General features: G+C 48.3%; 1 protein-coding gene across 1 annotated transcript in view; it reads left to right on the top strand.

The window, feature by feature from the left end:
- Positions 1-2,002: 2,002 nt before the first annotated feature.
- Positions 2,003-14,773, top strand: part of NALF1 (NALCN channel auxiliary factor 1) — a 1,210,912-nt gene continuing 1,198,141 nt past the window's right edge. The window contains exon 1 of the mRNA XM_085620533.1: positions 2,003-3,210. Coding sequence (XP_085476659.1) covers positions 2,467-3,210 — 744 coding nt within the window. The 5' untranslated portion in view covers positions 2,003-2,466. The remainder of the gene's footprint in view (positions 3,211-14,773) is intronic.

Here is a 14,773-nt window from a genome sequence, read left to right as displayed (position 1 = left end):
TTGGTTGGGGTGAAAAAATGATGGACTGAGGTGCAGCCCTAAGTGATTGCCAGTGGCTAAGATTCATTCAAGCACTGCATACATCACTTTGTTGATGTTGCCCTAAGTGTGAAGGGTATGCCCGGGCACTATTCCTGTGCTCACTGGAACCAACATTTAGCTTGCTGATGAGCCCTAGCAAGGGTGAAAACTGTCCTGGGTTGCTTGTGTTTCGGTTCAGGGAGGACCTGGTCTGGCTGCTTGGCAGGTCTGTTTCCACTGGAGCAGCATCAGCACTGAATTGCTTATGGCTGGGGCCAAACTGAGGTGGTATTGTGGGCAAAAAAATGATTGATCAGGATGCAGCCCTGAGAGATTACCAGTGACTTTAATTAATTGAAGTATTCCATCCATCACTTTGTTTGTGGTGTCCAAAGAGAAGATTACTGGAAAACCAAGTGTCTCCACTGTCTTTTTCTATGACAGTGTTAGCAGAAGGTTCTGGTATTACTTTGCATTATACGAAGCTGAACTTATAGCATAGAGTTTTCTGCCATTTCGCATCATCTCCTCTACGTCACTTATGTTTAAACACAGCTGGCCGTTTCGTGCGTACCCCTATTCTGCGTTCGCGTCCAAGACAGTCACCTAAACGCAACCCTAATTTTGCGATGTGTGACAGACAGCGTGCAACAAGACGCTAGGAGAGCACCAGCTGGAGGTGCGCACCAATCTTTGATGTGCTCGCGTGCGGGGCTCTGCGCGCGCCGTTCAGGAAAACCCCTCGGATGGAATGCGACAAATGTTAGAAAAGGCAATGCGGGGAAATGAAAGGGAAACCTCTGGGTGCACCATCTGCCAGCGCCGCTTAGAGATCTTGCGCGGGTTCTCCTAATTCGTCAGGCTTTGGCAGCGAAAGCCTAATCCCTTCCCATCATTGGAGTCAGGGAGCCGCGCGTAGAAGTCACGGGCTGCCCCCGCTGCTCTTTAAACCTATAAAGGCAGCTGATGGAGACTTATGAAGCGTGCACGCCTTTTGACACCCACCATGCGAATATTAGCCAGCCGTGCCTCGCATGCCTCCGCGGCTGGCCTCAGAGGCGTCCACTGGACCAGCCCACGAACACTTGCCAAGTGCCGCTCCGCTCTGAAACGGCATGTATTATTCAGCTGCCTTAAGACTGCAGATGCATCTTTCGGTATCGGTGCGGCGCGCGCCTTTTTTCTTTGTTATGCTGGGCTTCAAAACGCTAACACTAAGGGGCACCAGAGACCTGGGCTGCAGCAGGGAAATACACCAGTAACCGGTTGCTGCAGAAGTGAACTCATAACTTATACGAGGGAAAGGCGCACAGAAAAAACAGCGTGAGTGAATAAGAACGGGTTCAGGGGTAACCCCGACAAATGTGCCACAAAACACGAGAACTTCTAGAAATCTTTCCCTTTTGTGGCACGTGTGCTGCAGAAGGGAAATAGAGCGCAACAGCACAAATGCGGGTTTTTGTATGGGAAATGTTGCAGATGTTTGAGTGGGTGACTGCCTGCTCCCGTGGTCCGAGGCTGGGTCATCTGCATATCCCGCTGCTTTTGGTCATAGCTTTTTAGGGTCTGTGGTGGTCAGAGGGACCCTAATAATGCGGATGCTAACAGGCATAGCTGAAGCACGTGAGCGTGAATAAAACGCGCCAGCACACGGGTTCCTGGGCTGCGTTAGGGTTTTAATGAACACAGGAGTAGCCCACCATCCTCGTCGCTGCCTGTCACGGCACTCCATTAGCGCATGCCGGGGGACCCTTTCTGTTCCTCGCTGTTCCACCGCACTATGTAAATGGGGGGATTTCAAGGAAACGCCGGCATGATGAGGCAGCTGACATGTGTTTGCCCGCGATCCCCCACCCTCCTCCTCTCCTCCTCAAGCATGAGGCAGAGCCGCCAGTGCGCCAGGGCAGAGAGCGCTCGGTGCCGGGGATGACGCAGAAGAGGCAGCTCCCCCCAAAAAGAGTTTCAGGACAAAGATGGCGGCCACCTAGACCCGGACCAAGATGACTGTGGCCGTCGGGAGGCAGTACGCAGGGTATTCCGCCTGCTGCGTCAAGGCCAAAACACCAGGCTGAGCGGGGCGCCTGCGCTCCCTCCACCCAGAGCCTCGCGCGTTCTCTGCCGCCGAGGGGAAAGGGAGAAGGCGGATGAAAGTGGGGACCGCGCGTCTTCGTCGGGAGGGAGGCATGCTGTGATGGGCTCCGGGGCTATGGGGGCCTGCCATCTGACCATGCCCGGGTCCAGATACCTCTCGGTGCTCGTTGGATGGGTTTAACCCCTCGGCATCCGCAGCCACCTGCACCCGTCCCCGCCTAGGGTGGGGGTCGGGCGCCAGCGGACCCCACCGGACCCGCAGGGGAGAGGCCAAACCTTCCCCGAGTCAATGAATATTGTGGAGCCATTGGGAGCAGCGGAGCCCTGGCGGTGGAGTCGGCCCGGTCCCAAAATATGAGCAGGGGCGCCTGGATGTGTCGGCAGCACGATGACGGCCTGAGGATCTGCTTCGCACCCCGGGAAAACGAGAAGCCCTTCACTGATTCGGAGAGGGCGCAGAAATGGCGCCTCTCGCTGGCCTCCCTGCTCTTCTTCACCGTCCTGCTATCTGATCACCTGTGGTTCTGCGCCGAGGCCAACCTGACGAGGACCCGGGAGAAGGAGCCGGGGCCCCTGGCCGCGATGGGTGGCAGCCCCTCTCCCCCTGCACCTGCGGCTGCCCACCTCCTCCCACCCACCCCCAGCTCCTCCTCGCGGAGGAACCACACCAGAGGCAAAAAGGATATTTTTCTAAGAAATTTTACCAAACCTGTGTGTCAGCTAGAAAACTCTGATTACCCCCTTAGCCCGTATTCTGATCAGTGCTTCAGGGTGGACGATGCTGATTATGTCTGTAGGACCTTGAGCGAGCGGCCGGCCAGGAAGGCCACCCGCCTGGAACTAAGCGATTTTTACCTTTCCTTTTGTAATTCCTACACACTTTCGGATCTATTCGCCGGGCTCTCGAACCCGGACACTTTTAACTGCAGCGGGGATGTGGTCCGGGATGGGGATGGTCTCGGATGCAGGCAGTGCGTCCAGGCTTACCAGGTCTACGACCAACATGCTCAGGAGAAATTCGTCGAGTTCGAGCTTTTGCTACAGAAGTATTTGCAATCGGACGAGTATTCGGTGAAATCGTGTTCGGAAGACTGCAAGGTAGGGGGCCTCAGTGTGGCTGCCCGGCCCTGGGTGCGGATTGTGTAACCCGGGGCGGTCAGAACTTGCAAAAGTCACCGCGCGCGCTGTGCCTGGGAGAGGTAGCGCGCACCGCGCGCCGGTGGCTTATTTATGAAACGTGCTGTCTAGGGCTGTGTTTCTATGCGGTTTTATAGAAAGGCTGGGTTAGGGATTGCATGCTAATGAGGCGCATCTGGTGTGGAGCTGCAGCGGTGGCGTGCATCCTTTTCATGTTTGGTGTGGGTACTGGGCGCTTGTCTTGTAACTGGCACTGCCAGGTTGAGAGACAGAAGTCAGAGGGATCACGTGTATCAACTACCGGCCTGGGGGGGGGGGGGGTTTAAACATGCTGCAGAGTGTTTGGTAGCCCTCCAGATGTGTTTAACTCACAGGGCTCGCTGGTGTTGCAGTTTCTGGAGTGAATTCACTACTCGATTGTGTTAAGTTCCCAGGCTTGTGCAATTGTCTGTATGCTTTATTTTGGGTAACAGTGCTGTGGCAACAACTTCCAAGGTGGGATGCTTTCTACAATTCCTGATGGACAAGCCTCGGAAAGCTACATTTGTGACAAATCAGTGTGTAAAAAATGAACACCGTCCTTGTGCAGTGTGAGTTTTCCCCGAGTCACAAAAAACACAATTTCTGTCGCGTCGAAAATCACGTGTGTCTTTGTAGCTTGAGCTTGTGCCCGCCTCCTAGTGCACAGCGTTGTGGACGAGACCCGCTCAAGGACTAGAGCGGATGTAAACAGACACCGCAGTGACCTTTGGTGGGGAGGCAACGGTGCCAGCATTTCAATAGGCTTCATCAATATTCGCGGTGTATCTGCAGCCCGCTCCAAAGAGATTATCTTTCATGGTGGCTGGGAGGAGGCTACGTCGTCCGAAGTGGACTTGTCAGCAACAGCCTGCTTCTCACGCGTTGGCCCTTTCTCCAAGCAGCGAAAGGGGCAGTGGCTAGATTCTGCGAGGAGGTGTTGCCTGCTCCACTTGGAGTCCCCCAGGAAGGAGCACGCCTACCTCTAACTTAATTAGTACCGTGTTGGCTGCAGTGCTGGTAGTCACTGCATGAGGCTGGCTTTGCAGCGCACGGTGCGGTTTGTGGCTTGTGAAGGACACAGTGAGAGGGATGCCAGCGTATGGTGGAATGTAGGCGAAATATAAATGGGCTCTCCCACCCACACTGGTGCCGGTGGGAGATGGTGAAGTCTGATCGGATATTCCGGTCTCAGAGAAGGGTTGTAGAACGGCTGTCCCGCCTGGGCTCCTCTTTGTCCACTGCATGCAGCACGAGCCGGCTGCACCGGTTGCTGCCTCGCACAAAAAAATACACGAGCGAATTCTGATAGAGATGTTGCCAGTGACAATCTGTCTGTGTCATTCGACACCCCCGGAAAGCGTTGAGATCTGCCGATGTTCCATTGTGTGCAATTGGTTGTTGTGTACTATGTGACGTTGTGATGTCATCATGGGATATGCCACACAGTTCATGGGGGTGGCCCCATGTGAGCGTGGCACTGCATATTCAGCCTAAACGATATTGGAAATGTTAATCGTATTTTTATAGGCCAAACGAAAACATATATTAATGCAAATAATTGTTTTAAGCTTATAAATGGTATAATAGTAAAGGCATACAACAATGGATCTGTGGCGTACTATACATCACCTCTCTTCATCACCACATACCCCTGCCACAACTGTGTGTTTGAATACAAACATCGCACCCACGCATGCAGTGATCGTATATGCTTGTAGCCGCATAAGGTATGGCGCATCCAAACAGAGGCAGCCCAGTGTGTAGTATTGCACAGTCTGTGCCCTCAACATACCAATGCAGACCTGTAAATAAATAGCGTTTGTGCGAATTAGGCCGGAGGTGCAGTTGTTTCGCTTATGTAACGTGCCGTTATGCAACAAAACCCTCGACGCAGGCTGTGTACACAAGCAGGCGCGGGGCCACGCTGTTTAGCACAAGGGGACGTGTAATTAGGCACTATGTCACAATCTGTGCCTCAAAAGAGGTCACGTGAGTGTAGCCTGGTGAACACAGTTGTGTCGTAGTTCAGTGAGTCGACAGGTGAAATGGCTCCACCAGCACAGATGAAGGGGCAGGAAGGCCCGGCAGGGATCTCATGAATGCCATGTAAACAACAAGGAGTCAGGCGCAGTTGATGGCCCGTGCACTTTATTAGTCTTTAATGTTCTTACTAATTGTTAAAACGAAAACAAAGTGTGAGCTGTGTGGTTCTACCATTGTTGACAACAGAAGGCGTCACGTGACTGTAACGTCCGCGGTAAAAGAAGTGAGAGTGTTGTGTGGCGACACGTTTTTCTTACATTAACTGGGTTCCCGGATCTGAGGGAGACCTGCTCAAGGGGATTGTAGGTCAGAGATCAGAAATAAAGGGCGCTGTCACTGTCTGGGCGGCTGCCGAAGCTCCCTGCGCTGTACCTGGTGCTGAAGCTGGCCTGTGTCCGCCAACTACAGTAGAACAGTGTGTGTTGGGTTTCCCTGCGTTGTGGGTTTCTGGCACTGTGATGACTGTGGTAACTCTAGGCGCCTAGACTGCCTGTGTCGCGTGCCCTTGTGCACTCAAAAAGAAGGGCCAGCTCTCTAGGCAGTCTCCTTTTGCGTGTAGAACTGGAGCTTTTAGATTGAGGGTGAGATCTGCTCAAGGGGTGGGTGCAGTTGAAGACAGCGCTGCCGAAGTACGGTGAGCTCTCCGTGGTGCTGAAGTGCTGAAGGCAGTCTCATTGGCTAGCTGCTTCCTGGCGAGCAGCCTGACTTTGTGTTTCTGGTCCTTGCTTGTGTTTGGCATTATTGAGACTGGAATAAGAACCTTGAGCGCCAGGCCTGTCTGCTCGTTGTCGCCTCAGAAAGGAGAGAGCTCCCACGCGTAGAGTGAGGGGGCACTTCACTGGTGAGAGCAGCCCCGGTGAGGGCTGTAGGACGGCGCACAGAGCGGCGGCACGTGGGAGGCTGCTCAAGGTCTGCGCTCTCCGTGGTGCTGAAACCTCAGTCGCTGCGGCTGGCACGTGCCGGCTGGAGAGCAGGCGTAGATCGGCGCGGGATGAGCTCCAGTGGGTGACAACGAGATCTGCCCGCCTTTGATTGTGAGATGCAGCACAAAGATAATGTGCTCAACCTAAACCGTGCATCTGGACGTCAGCTGCTTACAAGGTCACCCCTCCATGTAATCCTGTTTATTTAAGAAGCAATCATGACTGTGGCCGTTTCACGCGTTTCACACACCTCTAAGGGGTCATCCGGCCCTTTAAAGTAAAATTTGAATTCATATCGAAGGTAAAAGGGCGAGCACAGATTGCCTTTCAGGCAGCAGCCATAGCAAAAACACCCACATGAATATATTGACAGATCCCAGGTCACCCGAGGGCAATGAGGGTACACTCTGTGAGGTAACGATTGTATATCTTAGGATGGTTTCAAGTGACGGAGAGTCCAGCACATGCCTGCGGAAGGAGCAGGATGTGTGTGTGTGTGTGTGTGGGGTGGGGGGAGAACGGTGAGTGGGCGTGCACAGCTAACAGGAGAACTGCGCGTTTGCGGGATGTCGAGCAGAGATTGTGGTGCCCCCAGATCAGAATACCCTGCACTAACAATAGCTGAATTACAATCTCACTGCACTACAGAGGCTCTAGTGAACACATCTTCCGCATATGACACTTACGTTGTGTTGCATAGCAAAGCTTGAGACAGTTTGCAATGACAGCAGTCGAGGCAGTTCTAGAGTAAACATCTCTGCAGTCTGCTGATTGGCTGGAGTTTGTTGTTGTGGTCACTTTCGGCTGTGTTTACAACACATTTCAAGTGAAGTCAGTGGGCCCCTAATCCACATTAACTCTTAAACTGAGGTCTGGATGTGCACGGCCTTCGGTGCTGGAAAGCGAACATACTTCGTCAAGTTCTCGACAGTTACAATATATTGCAGCCAGTTTATTACTTTTATGTCCGTAAGAAGCAGGGCTACTAGAATTATGCGGCAGATCAGAACCAAACTATGAAGCAGGGTTAACTAAACAATACTGCATTAAAAAGTGAATAATACAGATTACTGAGGCGTATTTTGTGATAGCATTATTTAATCTTTTTGCTATTTTATCACAAGTAACAATGTCTTGACAACAGTTTAATCTAATAGGTATCAGATTAGCACTCGACTACCACAATACGCAGCCGAGGCCATCCACTGCAGGACAAAATGTGTCGCTGCGTTCTTAGTAACCTTTGAACCGTTTGAACTAGACACATTTTTTCAATCTGTCAATTTTCTAGCAGATGATAAATTATGTGGCAAATGCGTCAAGTCCATAACTTTGCAGAAAAAAAACTGCAGTCACAGAATCGTGTAATTCCACTGGCTCTGATAATACGGCGGCAAACCTAAACAACTGGCTAATTTACAGCTGGCAACAATGATTATTTTGTGTTAACACCTGGCTCGGCAATTTGTTTTTCTTTTCATGCCTCGTTTCTCATAAACATGCAGGAGCATTCTTCAATAAATTATGGCCTGTAACCAAAGCTTGCAAAATGTGTGTTCACCTTGTACAGTGCAGTGTTACGCTCAAGGTGACAGCACTGAAGGGCAGCTGCGTGGATAATGTTGATATCTCGAGTTCAGGTGCAGTTCCTCCGAATGTGGGGCCTTTTCACACGAGCGAGATCGCGAGGGTTTAACCTCTGTAGTGGCATTTATTTTTACTGTATTCTGTTCATGGGTGTCCTTAAAATCATATGCATACCATGCAGCCATTACAGGCCTGTGACATCACAGGCAAGCCGGGTCTGGTGGCTCAGTGGACTAATGCGTCTGCTGCAGGGGCCTGTGTTCGACCTCATGGTCACAGGTTCAAATCCCGGCGGGTCCACTCAGCCTTTCATCCATCTGAGGTCGATAAAATGAGTACCATTGAGTTGGGTAACAATAAACATCTGTTATTCAGCGCCAAGATACCCGTAGTGGTGAACGTGCGCTTTACAAATACACGTGTTATGTTATGTGTTATGTTGGTACTGGCTCTGCGGCCTATAATTGTAAATGGGGATCTTGTTATGTAAAGTGCACGTCCACCCACGTCTTGGGTCTCTTGGCGCCGAATTTGCAGGTATTTATTGCTACTTACCTCTATGGTACTCATTTTATCTATGTCAAAAGTATGAAAGGCTGAGTGGACCTGCTGGGATGAAACCTGTGTCTGTGAGGTCAAACAAAAATCAAGGAAGTGGATGCATCAGTCCACTGAGCTACTGACCCAGCGCAAGTTATACATAACAAGACAACAGCTAGATGTTTCTCGAATCACTAAAATAAACCCACTGCTAACAGTTGTGCAGATATCACACCAACATGCATACAATTTATGGTCTACATTGTATGGATGAAAACTGATTGAACGCTGAGTGTTCCTGAGTTAAGTAAAAAATATACATGTGTGCTTTTCCTCATTATGAGTTCTATTCAGTCAAACATACACATTAAGAAAGGGCAGAGAGCGTGCGTTCAAACCAGGCACACACCGTTTGGACTATAACTGTGAGCTAAATGGTTGATACTAGGCCTGGGTGGAGTTTGCAGAGTCGCGCTACGCGGAGCTCCACGAAGTGCTGATAAAAGTCTGCTGCACTTTGCGGTGTTCCGCTAGTGGCGAAGTCCAGTATATCATGCTGTTCATGCTGATTTGCAGCACCAGGAGTTTTTCCTGCGGTAATATCAGCACGAATAGCATCAAACGGCGTGCCAGAGGGTGTTGCTTTTTTCTGCCACTCAAGTTGATTTTCTACTCAAGCGGCAGCATCCTCAACGCAAGCGGCAGCTTTCTCAACTCGAGTGGTAGCGACCTGCCACGATTGCCCATTTCTTTCGCTTGCGTCACCAACTTAATATTGGTGAGCCACGGGAGAGAAAAAGCTCTTCTCTAACTCACTTTGTGGCGTTTTTTTGATCTCTGTGCTCTGCTCGAAGTGGGCAAAACTCTGTAAACTCCGCCGGCGGAGCAGAATTCTTTGCCCATCCTTAGTTGATACACCTCTTCCTGTTTTAATACATCACACACAGAATGGCACACTACAGGGATATCTATGGCACCCACGTAGCAGGTGCACTCCAAAGAAATGGCAATGACCTATTCGTTCTACAGTGGACATTGTAAGACTTTTCCATTGTCCGTTGTTTTTGTGTGCATGCTGTCTGGTGTTGTAGTTTTTAACATTTTCAGGGGGATTTGAGCTCATAAGACAAATATGATTTAGGAAATGTACGCTGGTGACACGTTCAACACCTGGTAGCCCAATTTAACACATTTCAGTGTAATTTCCAGGCAGTGTTTAGCTGGGAATGGCAAGGCGTTGTGGGGGTTTTGCAGTGGTATCGTTTGCCAAGCATTTGTTTCACTGTGCTTCACAGTTGGCAATGCATAACTTATTCACACTTTCCAATTATCAACAACACAATTTTGATATGAAAAAAGATCACACACTCAAACCTGTATAGTAACTGTGATTGAACCACAGTTCTCCTGTAATATACCATATTTTGTCAATTACTATCAAAAAAATCCATAGTTGGATTGTTTGAGATACAATATCCATGGGCAAGAGTAATACTGGGGTGGGCGTAATTTGTGCAATCTGTGATAATTCATCAAAATTACAGCGGAATTATGCAAGATTACACAAAATTGTATGAGGAGCGTAACCCTGCATTTAGTGCAAATTTTATAGTGCAAAATGCACCCTCACGTCCAAAGTGGACCCATGGATGGATTTTGCGCAAAGAAAATAGTGGTCAATTTACCAGAACAGCCAGTAGCCGCTTGCACTCTGTTCCTTTGCTCTTGCAGTTCACATCTCCTCCTCAAATTAATCTAAGTTATGCCTGCAAGCATACTCACATAATTTTAGGTAATTTTGCATCACAAGGGTTAAGGAAAAATACTAAATTTACTCAAATGACACTAGCGTAATTAACATTTTGCCCAGGACTATATCATATCGCATCCGACAGGACCACAGGGAGTGCTAAATATAGTGATCTCAATCTTTCTAAATACTGCTGCATATACTCAGTGTTACACAACCCTATGCTCCTCTAGTTAAGAATGTCAGGCTCTGTTGTTGACCTGCTTGGGGCCCAATGTAAGACTATTATGGGTCATGTAGGTATTTTCATCCCCTGGCCTGCTGTGTTTTTTGCTTGGTGTGCTTGTGGAATGAGTGACTCTCTTGTCTTCTTTGTTGTTTTTATTCTCCCTTTCTCTACTTTTCCGGTCGTCACTCACCTACTGAGTGGAACGTGGGTTGTTGGTTCTGTGGGTAAGTTCAGTACTCGGGTCACAGTTGTGGACGTCTACTTTGAGCCCTAAGGATGGACCAAGTTCTGTCAAGAGTTTTGGATCTTTGGTTTTATTAAGAATTTCTTTTAACTACTCATCCTCATTTGCTAATTCCTTGCCAGCGGTTTATGATCCATTGTACTCTCTTCACTGTTATGAAATGATTGCATTGTGTAAAAATTGGAAAAAAATATTGAGAAAGATAGTCAGACCCAAAACATTTTAGTGTCTAATATTTTAAGCACACATTCAGATCTGGCAACTTACATAGGGGCATATCAGCAACAACCGGCGATAATTATCGCTAAGCGCACTTAGCGCTAGAATAATTATCGCCGGCTAGCGTGGATTTTTATCGCTGAGATAGCATGCTATTAGCAACGCTTATCTGAAAAGCGATAAAAATCCTAGCGCTAACTGGCAAACGTGAGATTATCGCTGGAAACCCAGCGATAATCCCACGAAATTTGGCGATAGCTTGCTGATAGGGCCTCACATACTTAGCCATGATATCCACCTTCCAAAGGATATCAATGGCTAAGTCAATTTCAAAGCAGGCGTAAGGAAAGTAGCGATAACAGAGGTTTTCTTGTCGCTATGCTGCTTTGCGTGAGGCTTGATAATAGGAGAAGCGACATTTCTCGCGTTATCCTGGAGAGGAACGCCCACTTTGCATCTCATTAGAGATGCAAAGATCGGCGTTAGGAATTCAGGCACTAAGGCAAGGTTTCACGTGATAGCGTGACCTTGCTAATATAGCGATAAAGTTATCGCTGCTTTTCAGCCGAAAACGGCCGCAAACGCGGCGATAATTTTATATCCCCGCCTTGTAGATATGCCCCATAGTGCAGCCGTTTGTCACAGAAGATCAGCTCTCTCCATATTGTCTCCCTGTGAAAAGCTGACATCCCATTGTGAAAGGCAGGATGAGCTTGGAAACCTTTGAAAATAATGGGTGTAGAGGCTCTGTATGTCTGATGTCCGGCAGGGGCTTTGCAAATTCCCTATGCCACAGGCACCCTACTTAAAAGCTTTGGGGCAGATTTACAAGCCCATTGCGCCACTTTTGCGTCACTTTAACATGGGAAAAGTGACGCAAAAGTGGCGCAAGGGGCTTGTAAATCTGCCCCCTTGTTTGTGTTTTGATGAAAGTTTGAAGGGGGTGGCAGTCACTGTTTGGTGTAAACTCCCACCTCTCTCTGCCCCCCCTCCCCTCTCACATTGTAAAACGTTTTTCACAGGTGGAAGATCTGTAAATGTATTATGTTTTTGGTCCGTATCTTCAGAAGTACTAGCTTTTCACATTGCGCAAATGGCGCAAACTTTTTTGCACAGTCCACAAATAGAAGAAGTCTGTGGTTCCAGAATAGTTTCTACAGCACTCTGACGTGCAGTTGCTTAATACAGTAATCGGTGGATGCATGCGAGTGAAAACGTCCAGATTTTGGTATTGCAGCATTACCATTCTTTCACTGGGGGTGGGCAATCCCTGGTAGTTTCTAATGAAATGGACATCATAAAAGTGTGCAGCTACCTTATTCAGAAAGGAGAGGTGACTAGGCTGTGTCGTTACTGGGGGGAGCCTTTGGTAGCAGGGGAGGACTGGTGCTGTATTTGGAAGGCGGCACATTTCATGAGTTGGCTTTTAAGAGCCACACGAGAGGGAATCTCCTAAGTCACCTACTCCCCAGAATTAGGGGGAGGAAAACACTCCTGGTTTTTCACAGACTCCCTGCTATATATTTCTATGTAACTTGCTTAATAATGGAGGCCTCGCCTTGTATAGTTGTCTATAGTGTGCAGACTCAACCTCTCTTTTGGGGGGACCACTTTGATGTTATTAGGGAGCTCAATGTTGGGGCTGGAAGGGATTAAAATGCCGCTTGGTGTCCACCTGCTTACTGAAGTCTTTATTTTTGGGGCACCTTTTGGCTAGACAGGATATGCATAGAGTTCCACTGGCTCCTGCGTTCTTTGGACTTAAATAGCCCATCCCCTTGCAAGCCTAACATCAATTTCAGTCATGAATAAAGATATACATGGCTTTCTGACAGGGGTCAGGGGTGATACCTGAGTTATGCTGTCCATTGGGTCCAAACTAACTACGAATAGAGTTGTGCATGTGCAGGGTGGGTGTCAGTGGCTGCCTGCGCAGGTAAGTGTGGTGAGACGAGGCAGGGGCAGGGCAGAGGCGGGGTGGGAGGAGGGGAAGTCGACAGACAACGTAATAGGTCAAATTAAATAAATAAATAAAACCTATTCCATTGTCTGTCGAGGTCTTCCCCACCCTGCCCGCTCCGCCACCCCACTGTGCTTACCGGCTGCGACTGGTGGGTGTGTATGGCAGCTCATCCTTCTGACAATAAGGACTACGCACGCATGTGTGATGGCTATATCACTTCTCTTGTGCACAATAGAATTTATTCCCCCTTAAGTGCTTTTTATGGACTAAGAGCAACCTGTTGTCATTTTTTGTTTTGCGAGTAAAAAATCTTTCGCTTCATAAATATGTTGGGTGAATTGGGTATGGCACACAACATTGATTGATACAATTTGATAAGATACACAGAACTGTTCAAGATTTGGTAGAAGAGTATTGCACGAAGGAAGAATGTTTTATTGTGTAGCCAATGTGTAAGCAAGGATAATGTATTTATCTTACATATTGTATTAAAACTGCATACTCACTGTGAAATCCTCTTCTTGTGATTGTGTTGGAAGAGGTCATTAGATTCAGACGTCCTCCCTATGTCATTGTTTACATTCATTGTAAGGCCTCAGTGGCATATTTTGACATCAAGCCCGAAGGAGAAAGGATTTATCAAGTTAACAGTTCACCAACAACTGTCATGTAAGTTGTCAATTTATAGTTTTATCTACGCTCATGTGCTGCGGTTTGTGACCAACACTGTTTCATCACAGCAGCACTATCTCCGCTTTTCCCTGCTTTGTAACCTTGCACAGAAGCTGCCGTTAGTGGATTGGTTGGACCTCGATTAGGACAATCCCTCTCATATACCTTCTTTACTCAGGGGTATATTTATGTGCCCCGTTGCATTGTTCTTGCACCATGCAATATGGTGCAAGAGCGACGCAACTCAAAAATGAGATTTATGAGGCCACACAAGGCCACCTTGTGTGGACCTCAGTAGCTTCATAAATCTCGAATAAAGCAACGCAGTGCAAATTGCTGTGTTGCCTTACTCTGCGCCCTTGTTCCCATGCAACTTCCAAGGTTTTTGATGCATTCCCAGATTTACGAGAACTGGTAAAACTGAGAATGCACCCAGGGGAGGCGTAAACCAGAGAAATATCTTTATTTCTCCTTGTTACCTCCACTTTCTATGTGCGCTGAGTCACACATAGAAACAGGGATTTGCCTCTCAGGATTGGTTTTGTGCAGGAAGGTGCCCCTTGCATGCAACACAGGCACCTGTGCACCATGGTGTAAGGATGCCCGCGTTGGTTTCAGGAAGCCAAAACGGTGCCAGCACAGGGACAAACACAGGAATGCATAGTATTCTTGTCCCAAGAGCCACCTCTGTCTCCCGTCACCTGCGAGACCTGCACTGGCTCAGGGTTGAGAACCGAATTAAGTTCAAAGCCCTGAGCTACATGTTCAAAATCAAAACAGGTTTTTCACCTCAATATCTGCAATCCCTGGCTTGTCTTTATGTGCCTCCTCGAGGCCTTCGCTCATCTACCCAAGGGAAATTCTCTGTGCCCAGAGTCAGACTATCTCGGATGGGTGGCAGATCGTCTGGTTCTTCACTTTGGAAACTCCCTTCCCACATCTATCTGGAACGAAACGGTATATGTCCAATTTCGCAAATCACTAAAAACTTGGCTTTTTAACCAGTAATCATTTAAACTGTAATACATTCCTTGGTCTGCCCGGCGCCAGGAAACCCTTTTTGCGTAGCTGTCGTGCCTTATAAATTTAACCAATAATAATAATAATAAAATAGAGTGCATTCCTTCCCTTTCCATGTGATGCAGCTCATTAAGGTGACTTGCTCCATTGCACTGCGCCACATTCTCATAAATATGCTCCTAAGTCCTATGATCTTCTCAGGAACCCATGGTGTAGTTTAGCGCTTAATGCAAATCACTGACCATGCACTTATCCTTTAGCACCACCCAAAATTGTCATATTATCAAGTATAAATAGAACAGTAGCATTTGAG

The sequence above is a fragment of the Triturus cristatus genome, chromosome 8 (assembly GCF_964204655.1).
Source record: "Triturus cristatus chromosome 8, aTriCri1.1, whole genome shotgun sequence".
Lineage (NCBI taxonomy): Eukaryota > Metazoa > Chordata > Amphibia > Caudata > Salamandridae > Triturus > Triturus cristatus.
This window is presented reverse-complemented; position numbering and strand designations above follow the sequence as displayed.